Raw genomic sequence first — 15614 nt, 5'->3', positions numbered from 1 at the left:
TAGATTTTTTTTAAAGGATAAGCTATGATTCAAGGACAATAACAATGCGAAATATGATGTTAATACACATGAAGACGTGGATAAGTGCCTCAAGTTTATGTTTCTAATCCCACTATTTTTTTCTAAGGACACAAATTTAAAGGATTTTTTCTTATTAAATTTATTCAGTACTTTTTAAACAGTATATTTGGATGAACGACATTTACAAATTGACTTAGAAGGAGCTTAATATGTGTTTCTATTTTAATTTATTTGAACTTTAATTCAAAAATAACGTTTTTTTTTAAACTTAGTTGTTTTTCCAAATTGTCTTACCATAGTATATATTGAGTTCGACAGTCTAAAGCGGCATATACACGCATGAAAATCTCATCAAGCCGAAGAATCTGTTTATTAGGTATATCGAGCATCGTAACAGGCGCCGGAAAAAAATTTAAATTTTTGAAATTTTTGAATAGGTATTTCAAAACACTTGTGTGCCATCATAGTAGGCGCCGCCGCAGAATTTCAATTTTTGAATTTTGCCTGACACCTTTTGCGAATCGTTTGTGTTTTGTTTGTTTTTTGTTTTGTAAGCAATAAATTTCAATAAAAATAATATTTGTATCCAATTGGAAAGGAGAATTCTTGACTTTTTTCAACCTTAGGCTTCGGCTTCGGCCGAAGATTTTCATTCAGCCTAATAATTCGGCTTCGGTTGAAAATCGACCTTTGGTCGGACATTAGCATTCAGCCTCCCCCACTTTCTACTTCGATATCGAACAAAGACCGAGAAATTTAAAATTGAGAAAAACCTTTAAAGTAATTAACTAAACTTTAACTTTGACATAATGACCGCTCGAAGGGAAAGGAAAAATAGCTATACTTCAGGAACTGTTAATTTAACAGCGAGTTAAAATGCCCAAAACTTAACCGCCCATAAGTCCATAAAACTTGTTTCCCGTATTACATTCTTTTCAAAATTAATACAATTAATGTTAAACAAAACAAATTAACAGCATAAACAAAAGAATTTAACCAAAAGAATTACAAAATTTACAATTTGTTTAGACTTTATGTTGGGCCGTGGGCCATTCTCCAGTTTGAGTAACTTCACGCGTTTGTTTCGGCTTAAAGTTCACCTTCCCCAAACCGTCCATCTGGTTTGGTTTCACTTACATGGAAACAATTCCTCTTTGGTAACCTGAAACGAAACTTGTTTTTTTCCTCATGAAAATGACAGAGAGAACCATGGTCAGAATGACTATGGCCGTCCCGCTCTCTCTCGTTCTCGTGTAAAAGGATTGTGACATTTGTCAAATCGAAAAAATTAAACAAAACATAAGTGACAAGTGGATGCAAATGCATCGTCTTTCTTAAAAATAAAAATTAAATATTAAAAGAACTTTGTTGCGTTCATTTATAACGCAACACATTAAAAGTGGCCACAGACGACGAACTTGCTCGCGCAACACGTTCGTGCTCGCGCAAAATTCGTCGTCTGTGGGGTTGTTCGCGAGCGGCACTCTGTTGCCGAAAAATTTCGATTTCATCGTGTTCGCCGGTTTCAATGTTCGTCGTCTGTGGCGATGTTCGCGAGCAAAACTTCATTTTAATTCAGATCTTCGTGGAGTGCACATCGCGGAAGAAAAACAATGGCGACAGTAAGCCGTGATTTCATTGATGAATTTATTCAAATTTTGCGCGGTGAAGATGCGATTTGGAATTGTGTGTGTGACAATTATAAAAATAAAATTGAAAAAAATAAATCTTGGAACAATTTACTAAAAAAATATAAAGAAATAGACCAAAGTGCGACAATTGACAGTGTGAAAAAAAATATAAATCTTTGCGTGCATCATATAGGCGAGAACTTGCCAAAGTCAAGAAATTTGAAAAATCTGGTGCAGGTGCTGATGACCTGTATGTGCCAACCCTTTGGTATTTCAACCAAATGGATTTTCTGCGAGACCAGGAAATCCAACTGGAAGGAATTAATACGTTCGACATGGAAAATGACACAGAAACGGTAAAGTATATTTTGTTTATATTTTCTTTATTTTTTTTTTCAACATATTTAAATACATGTGTTAAATTTGACTATTTTGCCAAGATACACTGCCGGTAGTGTTAAAATAAGTACAAAATTTATTACGTATTGTAGCTGCATTTACTGATGTATTGCCACTATTTATGGGCTGTAAACCAGTTAAATTTGCTTGTTGTGCATCTTTCGAGAAATTAGTTTCATCATTTTCAATATTTCTCAAGTATGATGCCCTATTTCTTTTCATTAAATAATTATGCAAATAACAGCACGTAAGTGTAATTATAGTTGCCTTATGAGGAGCTAAGTTTATAGTTGTATGTAAAACTCTGAACCGATTAGCCAAAATTCCGAATGCATTTTCTACTATTCGGCGAGCTCTTGATAATCTATAGTTGAAAGTTAGTTCCTCCTTTGTTAGATTATGGCGGCTGTATGGTTTCATCAGGTTTTCCAAAAGAGGAAAAGCATCGTCTCCAACTATAACATAAGGAAGTATGTCATCAGATGATGGTAGTTTTTCTGGTTGTGGCAGATTCAGAAGGCCTTCATCATAATTGTACTTCAATTGTGACTGAGCAAATATACCAGAATCAGAGGCGCGTCCGTTGATGCCTGCCTCTATTCCTAGAAATTCATAGTTTGCGTTCACTAGTGCCATAATCACTATGCTAAACTGTTTCTTGTAGTTAAAATAGTAAGAGCCGGAATTAGCTGGTTTAACTATATTGACGTGCTTCCCATCGATAGCGCCAATGCAGTGGTTGAAATTCCATTTCTTTTCAAAGTCGGCAGCAACTGCTTTCCACTCCTGTGCAGTATTTGGCATCTGAAAATAATAAATTTTATTTGATTTTTCTACTTTTAAATTATTCATCATATTTTTTTATTGTTTTAGGAACCGAAAGCAAAAAAACCGAAAAAGATGGAGAACTATTTTTTGGAGAAGGCTGTTTCCTTTCTGGAACAGCCCAAAACTAGCCAGGAAAAAGATGAAGCTACCATCTATAGTGAGTCATGGGCTGTAGGATTTCGTAAAATGGACGAGCGGCAAAAATTGTTTGCCAAACGATTGATCGATGATGCCATTCTTCAAGGACAACTTGGAAATTTAAGTTCCAGAAGTTTTGTTAGCCTAGAAAGGCAATCACTTCCTCATTACATGCATCCCAGCATCCATTATAGCCATTCCAACTCCCATTCCCCAATAACAACAAGTACTCAGTACTCAGGACCACGTTCTCCATTATCCCCAGCACCGTTTCATTATCCCCAGCCCGGAGACTCAAATATTCACATAATTTCAAACGAAATAATTCAGTCGCCAATACAAAAACTATTGAACGATCCAGAATATCAGGATTATGATTAAAACATATGTATGTATGTACACATGTATATGTTTCAATTATAATTCTGATATTCTTGATCGTTCAATAATTAGATATATATATAGATGTAAAACAAATATATGTATGAAATAATATTTTGTAATACTCAATAAGTAATTAATAATTAAGAAACTCATATGTAATACTTACCTTAATAAATGGTTTTAATGCTGAAATAATGGCTTCACACGTCTCTATTATTATAACTCCCAGGCTTTGCGGAGAAATATTTGTTAAAAATTTTAAATCTTCATAACTTTGTCCAGAAGCAAGGAATCGCAATGTTGCAGACAATCTTTCATTTGGCGTGATTGCATCTCTCATGGTTGTGTTTTTTTTCTGTACAGACGGCGTTATTTTAGAAAGGAGTTCTGCATAGGTTGTGGAATCCATCCTCAAAAAATTTTTAAAAACTTCTGGCGATTTTATCTCCAACTCTCTTAATAAATTTACATGCGATCGAATATTCCGTTTATAAAGCCAGTCCTTCATCCACTCTCTTTTTTTGTTTGATTTTTTTTTCCTTTCGCAAAGGTAAATTATCATTAGGGCAACGACTTGCGCTTTTTTATCACACATGATGTTTCCTCTTCGGAGATTCAACACGAAATGAATGTTCGCGAACAATGTTCGCCGTCTGTGGAGGAACGCAGGCGAGCATGTTGAGCGAGCAAGTTCGTCGTCTGTGGCCACTTTAAGTTAAGCATCCCAGCCTCTTTTTTTTTTACTTTATTGAAATAGATTTTTTTCAAAATTCTAAAAAACGAAATATGGTTTTAACCATTGGTACATTTATTTTGCCATGAGACCTGACCTTTGTTATTGAAGTAGTCGCAGAAGGTGTCTCTTACCGTTTTTGAGCTACACGTGGCATTTCGACTAAATGATTTTTCTAAACCGGTTACTTCGGCTTCGCTTCTCCACGATCCTTGAACTATAGTTCCAACACATAACATCTTTTGGTCAACAGAACTACGTGGAATGTACTGCTTTGGTGCTCTCGCCCGCAGGAAGTTGTGTAAATATCAACACGCAAGTCCGATGCTTTTTTTGGTGAAAGTGCTGTTGTTCTTTGAAGCACTCCGAATCGTGAAACCAATGTAATGAAAGCATTTTCTACTATTCGACGGAAAGGCCTTAATCGGTAGTTACAAATTAGTTGCTGTTTTGTAAGCCCTGCCTGTGCATATTGTGTCATTAAATCGTCCGAAAGCTGAAACGCATCATCTACAACTAAAACATATGGTAGCTTTTTGTTGTTTGTAGGCAGCAGACAAGGGTCTGGGGAAATTAAATCGTTTTCAAAAAACGCCTTTCCAAATTTTTGCTGAAAAATTCAGAAATGAAATACTGTTTGAGGGGCTAATGTAGAAAGTCGGTCAAGCACATCGTATCCAGCCAGTTATTCCAGTCTACCCCAGGAACTTCGTCTTTGTTAGAAATGCCAATATCTCCCAATATAAAGAGTTCAGCATCCGAATTTTCATATGCTGATGATAACTTGGGTTCGGTATCGCCACAAAACATAATCAAAGTATGGGAATCAGCATCATAGCTGGTAGAGGAGGCAGTGGAAGTTTCTCCCCAAAATACTGAAGTTTCTCGGTATTTTTCGTCATTTAAATAGTTACTTTTCTAACTTTGAATTAAAGTTCGGAGAAAATAATACAAATACAAAATATTTGCATACATTGAAAAAATTATGTTTTATTTACTTTGATATGATCGTTTAGGGCTTCAATAGCTTCGCAAGTTTCCATGACAATACGACCAATAGACTGTTCAGAAAAAGCACTGAATTTTGAGTCTGCAAATGTATTGCCTGTAGCCAGAAACCGAAGAGTTATTGACACATTTTGACTAGCAGGTATAGTTTCTCGCATTTCGGTATGTTTTCTGATAATTTTGGGAGTTTTCGTTTCCAGAAGTTGGTTGTATGTTTCCTCGTTCATGCGAACGAAATTTTTGAAGTCATTTGCCGAACTTAATTTCAGTTTATTCAAAAGATTTTCATGTGTAAACTGCTTTTGTTTTTTCAGCCACTCTTTCATCCAGATCCGTTTTTTCCGCAAATTATTCCTGTTCATTTTTAACGCCAGCGCTAGTCCCAGAGCTATGCAACAATCATCCGCACATCCATTTACATCCAAAATCTACAATGACTAATGCTTGTACATTTAACGCGAAAATAATATTTACAAACACTTTCTCATATACCGCTTAATTGAGTAATACGATTCAGAGTTCGAGGAGGACGCGCTAAACGAAGCTTTTCAAATAGATAAGATGGTGTTTTCTTATGTACTATGCGCAGTTTAGTATCCACAGTAGTGAAGGCAAAAAAGAGATTTAACTTACGGATGCTACGCATACAATGGAGAGATTGACAAGATCGTTTGAAGAGAGAGTCCGATTTAATTTGAAGCCTAGATTAGTAACAGACTCAACAAAATAAAGGTAGGGTTTTGATATTAAGTTTCAAAATGGTAATCTGCGATTAATGGCTGAAACACAAACACGCTTCGGCTTCGTCTATGTACGTTACGATGGGCCTGAGGTTGCTTTGAATGACATTTCTAATATTACATTTCTAAAATGTCACTTCTGTCATTAGCAGCTGTTATTTTTTCTCAAAAGTTTGTTTTAATATTTCGTTCAGTAAAAGATATGAATTTAGAAATCGAAATAATTGAATTTATCGCGGAAGTAGCTTACAGCCTATCGTGAGTATGTTCAGCTCATGGAGCAAGATTTAGAGACGTTGGTGGGTCACGGAGCTCAGTCTACGGAGTTCTTTAATCTATGAGAACTTCTTCAAAACTCATTTTCTGTTTAATAAAAATAAAACATTTTTAAGAAAAAAATGTATGGTTATTCTATTTATATTTCAAATACTTTTCCTTTAAACTTTTTTTAATAAACAATTTATTTCTCCAAATGCAAATTTATTTTGTTTGTTGACTCTTTTTTTATAGCTGTTGAGCTGTCAGACAGAGGAAATGTTCAACAAATTTGAACTAGAGCTTGCGTTTGGAGTCACATTACGTAACATTACGTTCTTTTCCTTGCGATTGTCAAATAAAACGTGAGATCAAAGTTTCATTGTGATAGCATGCATTGAATTTCTAAGGCTGAACTCGCAAACGTCAGGCGAAGCCGAAGCTAAGGCGTGTTTGTGTTTCAGTCATAAGAGTTAAGACATTGCACAAGGACCAACTGTAGGTTTCTGAAGGATCTACATTAACTCCACAGATGAGGTTCTCTGACAAGTTAAAAGGTCGGAAAAGGTAAACTTGAAAATAATCTTCAAATAAATGTAAAGTGACTCTATGACAAACTTTGGGAGTTCGTTAATGAACATGTAAGATAGCATAGGGCCTGACATTGAGCCTTGCGGAAGACCAGCAATTTATTGAATACGAAAAATTGTCACGAACTCTTACTATCTGAGTTCGATTCAATGTACACAGTTTTTAATTAAGCGTACAGATGTGCTATTGAACACAAGGTACAGATTCAGCTTAATAAACATTGTCACGACATTGTCATTATATTTCAATATCATGCATTACCTTAACCATTGTTGTAGAAAAGCTAAGATCAGGACATATTCCAACTTTACGAAAGATAGATTATGATGGCAAATGTGGTTCGATATTTGCTTCTATAAGACCTCATAATTGCCTAGCCCGCATAAGTACCTATCAAAACGGCCCATTTAAGGCGAGGCACTTATCCTTTTTTATGAACACAACAAAGCTACCATTTTCTGTCAGAGTAGTCTAGTGCAGCTGGTTAGAAAGTCATAGCTTATAATTCGAAACAAAGTCGTTTCAATGAAATCGATAAATTTTCTTTGTATTCCCACCCATCAGTTTTACTTTCAATGATCAGCCCTAAGGTGACAATTATAGCTATTATTAAAACCATTCATTGGAATTTTTCGACAGTTTGGTTAAAACATTTTAATGGAAAATTTGAGTTGATCATTAAGAGTTGATTATAACTTTCATTAAAACTTCTGTTATTGAATACACATTTACCGATTGGAATCAAGCATTCAAAAAAATTCAATAATTGGTTTGAATAATAAAAGCCAATGATAGCTTTTACTAGTCCTTGAGTCTTTTAGTAGATAGATAGATACTTGATTTGTATTGATTTAAAAATTATTTTACAATTATTACAAAAAATGTTAAAAAAAAAGATAAAAAAATGACTAGCAATTTTAAAGCGTCTGAAGTCTTCATTCATAATTCTGGATCTACATATATCGTAACGCAACTTTGCAATAGTTATAGAGCTTGGAGACATCCATTTCATTCAGCATCCTAAGAACTGGTTCCTCTGATAAGTCACTTCCAAAAATATTTCTTCTAGTTTTTCTTAAAGTTGGACGCGTTCCGACTAAATGTTTGACGTTCTCTCTTTCTGCTAAATTATACAAATAGTACAATTCAGTGGTAAATCGGGTCTGTGCGGTATGAAGTTCAGGTTGAGTAGTTCGCTTCTTAACTTGACCATTGTAGAAATGATGTACATATACATTATTTGCATCATGGAAGTAGGTCCTTTCTGCGAGATTAAAGTTGGGCCAACTGTAAGTTGTTCTGAACAAGGACTCAACTGCTTCAGCTGCATATTCTGCTCTACACTTCACTAAAATTGCATCCTTCTGCGAGACTCGACCACTCACTGTACCAGTGACTTTGGTCTTCTATACAACTTTTATTTAGTTTTCTTACAAGTCATACTAAAAACGTGCTAGAGATAATCCGCTTGCATCTTTAGGGTCTTTATAAATAGAGATGTTCGGTTTCCAGCATAATCATGTCATTTGGAGTATGTTTTGGCAGACAAAATATTCTCTTCACATAATGTAGTGTTAAGAGTTCTCCACCTTGTGAAAATTTGTCCATCCCCATACTTGTGAGCCATACAAAAGGATACATTCTGCAACTGCTTCCAATACCTTATATTTACTACTGTGAGCTATGTTTTCGTTCATAAAGCATCTTTTCCATGAAATATTAATTGCAGTTTTTGCCTTTTGTAGTTTCTTGCTAAAGTGTTTCTCAAAATTCAGGTTTCTTGAAAAAATTACTCTTAGATATTTGTATTCGTTAACACATTCTATATCTTCTCCGTTGAAATTTCACTTTTTCATTGTATGCATTTCGTCCACCCCCTTTCTTAAAGATCATCACCTTAGATTTTTGATTATTGACTGTAAGGTTCCAAAGACAGCAGCAGTGGTGTACTCTATTTACCATAAGTTGTAGTGTTTCTGGAGAATCAACACCACCTGGAAGGTAATCTACAAGATCATCTATGAAGAGCGAAAACAAGATGGGACTCAATGTACACCCCTGTCTTATTCCCGAGGTGGTTGTGAACCAATCAGAAAGCTCAGCTCCGTTATAGACTGCAGCCTGTGTTTCTCTATACAGCGTTTCTAGAGCGTGTCAGAACAGAGACAAGCCCAGACCATACAGGTTGTATAATAAAGCACCTCGTTGATTCAATCGAATGTTGCTTTGAAGTCAATAAAGAATGCACACAATTTTCTTCCCTGTTTAATAAAACTTTCAGCAAGCCTCCTGAAAATATTATCTATTGTAGAGTACCCTGATCTAAAGCCCGTTTGAGTCTCTGCTCTGCAATCCACGCTGTTAGTCTCTTCTGTAACAGGGTTGTAAAAATCTTATAAGACGAATTAAGAAAAGAAATTCCACGATAGTTCGCTGAATCCAACAAGGATCCTTTTTTGTGTATCGGGAAGATTATAACGTCTTGAAATTCATTTACAGAAATATGCCCCTCAAATACTTCATTAAAAAGTATTACCATAAGTTCGTTTAACATAACTGTTTCGTATTTATAGAACTCAATAGGAATACCAATTGCACCCGCCGCATCTTTAAGATATCCTAGGATTAATTCCACTTCTTGAAGGTTAATTTCCGTATCTAGGATTTCGTTCTTGAATCCAGGTCCAATTTGTTTTAATGCTGCTTTGATTCAATAATTCTATGAAATGAGTGAATAGAATGTTTGTACATAGTTTTTTATGCACTGCGAATTGTTTAGCATTCAATTCCCACACAAGTTTCCAAAAATAGGTGGCGGTTTTACTGGTTGCCAGTTTAGAAACCTGCAGTTCTTCATAATTCTTCTTTTTGTTCTTATATTGCTAACATAAGAAGTCTACATTTTGAAGTGATTGAAGTTTCAAATCTAGTTGTTGTCTATAAGGCTAAATTCTTGAGATATTCTATTTGAGTGTAAGAAGTAATAGCGTGTTACAGGTTTCTTCATTTGGTTGTATAAACTATTGGAGGGTAACAACCACTGGAAAATGATACTAATATGGGGTTTCTTTGATCTCAAAATCTTTCGCAAAAGGCTTCCAATCTTCACCTAAAATAGCGTAATCTATCACTGATGCTCCTTGTCCTCCACAAAATGTATGATTTCCCTCACGAAGTCCAAATCGCATAACTCTAACAGTTTCTTTCCTCTGGAATTACAAATAGTATCTTTTGATTGCCTCAGAATAACCTTTACTTCGTTCATTACTCCTGACTCAAGACCGATTCTCGCGTTCAAATCAACCATCAACATAGTGTTTGAAGATCCTCTTTCGTTAATTATCTCCGTGTTCCAAATTATTGCAGTTTACATATGAAGGTAGTATTCAAAGCCGTTTAGTATTTATTTAAAAATCTATAAACCTTATCTCGTTTTGTATCCGAAACTCGCATTTAACATACTTCAGCTTTATTTTGAACCCAAAATAACACACTCCGCTTGCTCGGTCTCGCGTTCTAGTTTTTAAGGCCGATATCCATTTGAACTTAAAGTCTATCAATTTATTTTCAACATTTGCATGATTGTTTTCTGTTACAAAAGTTTCGTATAAAAATATTATATCAAAATTGTTTACAAATTTATAAAACTCGCTAAATAAAGTTTTATTACTCAAACCTGATACATTTTATGATAAAATCTGAAAATGTAAATTTTTTGTACTTAAAACATTTGTTTTGAAATGACTTTTTATATTTTGGCAGACGGATTTAGTACTAAACACTACCATTTATACTCCCAACGCCCCCACTGTACCCTGTCAGGTGCGCTGTATTACCGACGTTGTTGCCTCCTTGAGAATTTTCAGCCATTTGACAGTTGTCACTGCCCTTGTCGTCTGTCATAAGTTTATTGTACATACGCATTCTATCTTTTTCGTTACACTTTAAATTGTTGTGATTCAAAAAAAATATTTTGTTTTCAATAAAAAGATTTTTCCCACGAACTAGAACTTAGGTGTTTTTATTCTTTGCCATTATATTTGTAGAATGTGTCTTTTAGTACCTTACCAAGTTTTAAGCTAGAAAAAAGCACCAACATTTTTATATTGAATGAATTATTTAATAATTTAATGGTAATTAGTTGATAATTTAGCTAAGTTTTTCAAGTTTTCAAAAAATCCCATTGTTTTGGCGCCAAAATGTTTCAGTTTCATTTTTTAAAAAAGGAATCATCTTTTTCGCTCCAAAAATTATTAAAAACTTTTTAAAATATTTTGATTTTCATTAGTTAAGAAAGAACAAAATATTTTTTTTTAATGTCAAACGGTGTTTGTATCGAATCGACCCTACCTCGGGTGGTAGATTCGATTCAATGAGTGAGATTTGATTTACGAACTTATTCTACTATGTCTGGTCCTGAGTATAGATTTTTAGTTGATTATTATTGCTTAAAACAAACTAACAAAATGGTCTGTTCCAAATTCCCAACTTTAAAGTTGATGAGAAGAAAAATAGTTCCAAATTCCCAACATATAAAAACATAGCAACCACATGCTTAAACTTTGCTCCCATCAGAGATTCACTTAAATTAAGTTAGTTAATTTCGAAAAGTGAACGGAAAACCATAACACGTCAGGTTAAACCACCAATTTTGAAAAGCAATTAATAAACCTCGTGTCAAAAAATCACGTTTTAACCATAATAATTACTTGACACAAAAACTTTAAGACCAAAAATAAAAAGACAAGAACATAGAAAACTAAAGACATTTAGTTTTATTGACAATTGTTTAAATTAAACGAACACCATTTTTCTTTTTTTGACAAAAAAAAGAAACGTCAACAAGACATTAAAAAACAAAAGCCTGATATGCTTTTGAGAAAGAAACAAAAAAAAAGAAACGTCAAAATAAATGTATGCGGCGACAAAAGAAACAGTTACACCGAAACTGTATAAATTCAGATTGTGAATCACATCTTATATAGTTCTCATTACAAACACCACTTGCTAATTTCCATTTGCCTAATCGCGGCAGCAGATCGGTGTCGTCAACATACAACCACCTTAACTTCCGAAGACTTCAAAAGAAGTCCTCCTCTCTTTGGTGTATAACCAAAAAAAAAACATATAGCATGATGACTTGGCCTGGCCATAGGCAGTCGGCATACAGTATACATATATGTCTAAGCGATTCCTGGCAATTGATTTTACTTTGGTATAATTTCAAGCACGACTTCAACACTCCCTCTCATTCTTTCCCTTGCAACATGATAGTGGGACATAGATTTGAAGGGGAATTTCATCTGAAGACGATATTTGACAGGTACTGATTTGCTTAAAAGTGACAGAACCCAATATTCATATTAAAGATGGCCGTGCTCATGTTGTATTCTTTTGAAGATACTCGTTTTGACGTTTGATGATCATTTTTCTCGTTCCCGCTCATTTAAGGAAAAAATCGAAATGTCTGTTTTAAAGTCTTTTTAAGATTCATGTGAAAATGAAATAGAGTTAAGAAATGTCAAAAGTCCAAACGTTTAAAGTTAAAACTGTCAAAACTATTGGTTTTGGGAGAACATAAAACACTAAAATGGAACGCGGAGAAATACACCTGTCAAAAAAAACAAGAGAATCTGGTAAATCGCAATTTGAATTTGCAATGCAATAAAACTAATGTCACCCTGTGGCTTACAGTTTAATTGCACTCGCGACAAACTCGCGGAATACCCATTAGAGTGTAGGTCCGATCTAGGCGCGAACATTGAAAATAAATTCCAATTGTCGCCATACTTTTCACGCTCCTTACCGTAACGTAAAGTCATGTTTCTTCCGTGAACTCACCAAAGCATATAGGTTTGTTTGTTTTAGTCATCGTCGGTTTGGTTGCGATTACGACTGCAAATAAAAGGAAGTCACATCAGCGAGCGACTAAAGCGAAGCGAGTCTTAACAAACGATGCAACCACATAGATTCCAAACATTCGTTCTGTGTTATTTTCCTGTGTAGCATTGTTGCACGAGAGTTGTTTTTTTGTAGCCCCCCAAACAAGCTGGCTATAACCTCCTATCTCTAATATAGTTTTGACGCAAAAGAGCGAGGACAATAGCACATTGTTATGTGTTGTGGGTAGCCAAACTGGACATGGACATGGCCAAAGAAATGGAGTCTCTCCAAACATATGTACGAAGACCACGACCGACGCGACGTACGTATCTACGAGGAAAGTGAGGATGAGGAAAATAGTTAGGGAAAAAGAACATCGACGACAAACAAGACGGACAGACGGCAGCCAGCCTGCTGCTGTTTTAGTCTAGGCATAAGAAGTTCTTAGAGTTCTTATAGGAATGTGATCTTATCAATAGAACTCTAAACTATCTACTTTTGTTGTGTTACATAACTACACAGGAACACAGGGTTATGAAAGTTCAGGAAGTTATAGTATTTTACCTTTTAGTAGAGGTTATCGATTATATTTAGACTTTTAGTTGTAGAATTTAGCTGGAAGTAGGGTTGTACGGACTTAAAGTATTTAGATATTTGTTAAATTTATTTAAAGTGCTCAATTTAAAGGGAAATTGGATTGATAAAATAATATAAAAAAAGAAAGGAAGCGGACTTAAAACTTTTTATGTAAACTTCAGAACTCGTTCTCATGTTCTTCTCGGAGTCACACAATTCAAATAGCTTTGTCCTGAATTGCTTAATGTTGCCTACAATATTCTTTCCACCTAACTATGCCAGTTTTTGAAACCTTAGCTCTCGGACCCACCAACGTCTCTCAGTCCGCGCTTCTTCTTGCTCCATGAACAAGGCTGTGTAAACTACTTCCGCGATAAGTTCAATTTGTTCGATTTCAAAATTCATATCTTTTACTGCACGAAAAATTAAAACAAACTTTTGAGAAAAAACAACAGCTGCTAATGTCATTTTAGAAATGTCTTTCAAAACAATCTTGAAACAGGCCCATCGTAACGCAAACGAAACCGAAGCTGAAGCGTGTTTGTGTTTCAGCCATTAAGGTAAAACTTGATAAAGAGCAACGAATGTCAAATCGAAATCCACCATATTTACTGTAATAGTTTTTTTGCTGTTATATTTAATGTGAATGGTTTCTTTCCTGTGTCCCAAGCGCCACCTCTCGGCCTTCTCACAAAAGATGATAATCTGGCAATGTCTGGCAATGGCGGACAAGAAACAGAGGAAAAACACGTGGAAGGCAGGAAATGAAGCCATCTTGTAATTTTTGGAAATTAATGAAGTTTGGATAGGAAGAAGAAAAAGACTGATTCTGTGACTAACGATATAAATTAATAAAGAAAAATTGAAAAATAAAGTTTTATTACATTATAATAATTTTATCGTAAATTCTACGAGCTGTACCAAGTTATGGATGTGATCAAAAGCAAATATCCCAATCCCAAACCAATTTTCTTACAAACTGAAACTTCAATTTGCACGCACCCATCTAATGTTTTTATTAATTTACCAATACATTGACATCTGTGATTAATTTTACACAGATTTGTTTGACATTCATTGCAGTGTTCAAAAAGTATGAAAATAAAAAGAACGAGTTTCCAAAGGCTTTTCGGACCTTAAATGCAGAAGTTCTTTCCAAAAATTGATTGATAAGTAAAAATTAATTTTAATTGATTTAAAAATAAAGTAATTAAAAACTTAATTAGTTCAATTATTTTTTACTTATCTCTGTTGTTTTTTTTTATTGATGACATATGAAATCAACCAATTTTCGAGGCTGTCACAACAAAATTGTGAATTTTATTTTCCAAGAAATAGACGTTTCTGTTACAATAAGAAACGAATAAAATTACCAGATAACTACAAATAAAGCTTCTTGCATATGAGCTACGAACTACAAACTGCGCACTGTGGATGTTCGCATATTTTGACTTCAATCATCACGTTGGTTCGTCCTTTCTTTCATTCGTTGTTCGCTCTCAGGTGCGAGGCCCTTAAGACTGCAACATTTCCTCGGTTATCTTTGTTTCTTAATCAAATTTTTTCACAAAAGCTTTTGCCATTAAGAATATCATCACATGACAGTCAATTAAGTTTATTTATTCGATATATCTTTGGAACAAATTGGTAAATATCACCTTGGCAAACATTATTTAGACAACGCTTATTGGAAATTGTTCAACGAGTTTAATTGAGTTGAATCATCTTAGGGGCCCTTTATAGCTATCATTGAAATCGGTCCGGAAAAATTTTGGAATCGATTTTTGACTATGTTTCCCTTTGATAAGAAATGAAAATTTTATACTGATCGATAGGAAATCACCCTTAAAATTTTTTTTGGAGGAAAAAAAACTGTAAATTGCGCATTTGTTTTTCTTTAAAAATGTATTTCTATTTTCCGGACGGAAATTCACTTTCCTAAACAATAATTTTATGTTCAAAAGTGAAACGAATTGTTCCACTGATTTGTGTTCCAATTTCACACAATTCCAATGACAGATTTCTGTCAGTAAAAGTTTTTCGATGGATTTCAATCAGGTAATTTTTTTCAATGACAGAAACGTTTAATGAATTCTATAAACAACCTGTCAAGAAAATTCCCATGCTTGTTTTCAATGATGAAAACCAATGATAGCTATAACTGGCGCCTTACGGAAAGCTTGGTGAATGTCTTGATTGTCAATTATTCCATTATCTCCGCCTTTACTTGAAAGCGTAAACGATTCTATGGAACAAATCTTATTTCGCACTCGTTCAGCTACAAGAGTACTTACAAATCTTAACATTCACAAATCCGCTGGCCCGGATGTTCTGAAGAGGTGTTCTTCAACGCTGGCAAAACCAGTGCGTAAGCTTTTACATCTGTCCTATTCTACAGGCCTCTTTCCGAGTGGATGGAAAACTGCA

General features: G+C 34.6%; 1 protein-coding gene across 1 annotated transcript; it reads left to right on the top strand.

Moving 5' to 3' along the window:
• The first annotated feature begins 1623 nt into the window (after nt 1–1623).
• Nucleotides 1624–3398, top strand: LOC129943996 (uncharacterized). The gene is made up of 2 exons (XM_056053104.1): nt 1624–2008; nt 2925–3398. Exons 1-2 carry the CDS (start codon nt 1934–1936, stop codon nt 3396–3398), a joined length of 549 nt encoding a protein of 182 aa, XP_055909079.1. The 5' UTR covers nt 1624–1933.
• Nucleotides 3399–15614: the final 12216 nt, after the last annotated feature.

Source organism: Eupeodes corollae, chromosome 2 (genome assembly GCF_945859685.1).
Source record: "Eupeodes corollae chromosome 2, idEupCoro1.1, whole genome shotgun sequence".
In the NCBI taxonomy this organism is placed as follows: domain Eukaryota; kingdom Metazoa; phylum Arthropoda; class Insecta; order Diptera; family Syrphidae; genus Eupeodes; species Eupeodes corollae.
This window is presented reverse-complemented; position numbering and strand designations above follow the sequence as displayed.

Bases quoted from the DNA above. Each gene is read 5' to 3' on its own strand.
- LOC129943996 (XM_056053104.1), top strand. From the start codon at position 1,934: ATGGATTTTCTGCGAGACCAGGAAATCCAACTGGAAGGAATTAATACG. The intron at 2,009-2,924 runs GTAAAGTATATT...TTATTGTTTTAG, and splicing joins TGGAAAATGACACAGAAACG to GAACCGAAAGCAAAAAAACC.